The sequence below is a fragment of the Lucilia cuprina genome, unplaced genomic scaffold (assembly GCF_022045245.1).
Source record: "Lucilia cuprina isolate Lc7/37 unplaced genomic scaffold, ASM2204524v1 Scaffold_1475, whole genome shotgun sequence".
NCBI lineage: Eukaryota > Metazoa > Arthropoda > Insecta > Diptera > Calliphoridae > Lucilia > Lucilia cuprina.
In genome coordinates, this window is record NW_025806423.1 from 367 (window position 1) to 1108 (window position 742).

Below are 742 nucleotides of genomic sequence, written 5' to 3' on the forward strand. Positions count from 1 at the left end.
ATCGGCTACGTCAGGCGACTGTTTTATAGCCAAGAGAATCTAGTTTTACCAGAATGTAATTTTTCGCAACGTTCCATAGAGTGGTGACAGTACTGTAGGCACCACTCCTAATACTTTATACCTTATATTCTAAAAACATTTTTAATCAAATATTCTTTTTTTATATTGTAAAAAATTTTCATTAGATTTTTAACTTAAAAAAACATTAGAAACAATTTTTGACTGTTAACAAATAAATATTTTTAAATTTTTATAAAATATAAATGTGTCTTCATTTATAATTGGTGTCCCCGTAAGAAAAGTTAATATAATTGCAACAATCAACATGCATGTTTTTGAAGACTTGCCATCAAGAAGCGCATCGCAAGAGATGCCACAATCGAATCCTACACCACCTCCGGCAGTGTCTCCAGAAATTTCTTCTGCGAAAACTCCTAAACTTCCTGCATTTTGGAAGGATGAACCAGAGGTTTGGTTCCTTCAAGTTGAAGCAAGTTTCCGTATGTGTGGAATAACTCAAGACACTACCCAATTTGAATATTTTGTAATGAATTTGGACCAATCTGTATTATTTTTGGTTAAAGACATAATTATTTCTCCACCTACATCTGGTAAATATGAAACTCTAAAAGAGCGCATAATCAAATCATTCGCTGAATCTGCAGAGCATCAACTAAAACGATTACTAAGTGGTATGGATATGGGTGACCAAAAACCATCCCATTACCTTCAACGTATGAAA

General features: G+C 33.2%; 1 protein-coding gene across 1 annotated transcript; it reads left to right on the forward strand.

Moving 5' to 3' along the window:
• Positions 1–325: 325 nt before the first annotated feature.
• Positions 326–734, forward strand: LOC124421104 (the record flags this gene model as incomplete). The annotated part of the gene is made up of 1 exon (XM_046955910.1): positions 326–734. A coding segment is annotated over exon 1 (409 nt), but the record flags the coding sequence as incomplete, so codon positions are not given.
• Positions 735–742: the final 8 nt, after the last annotated feature.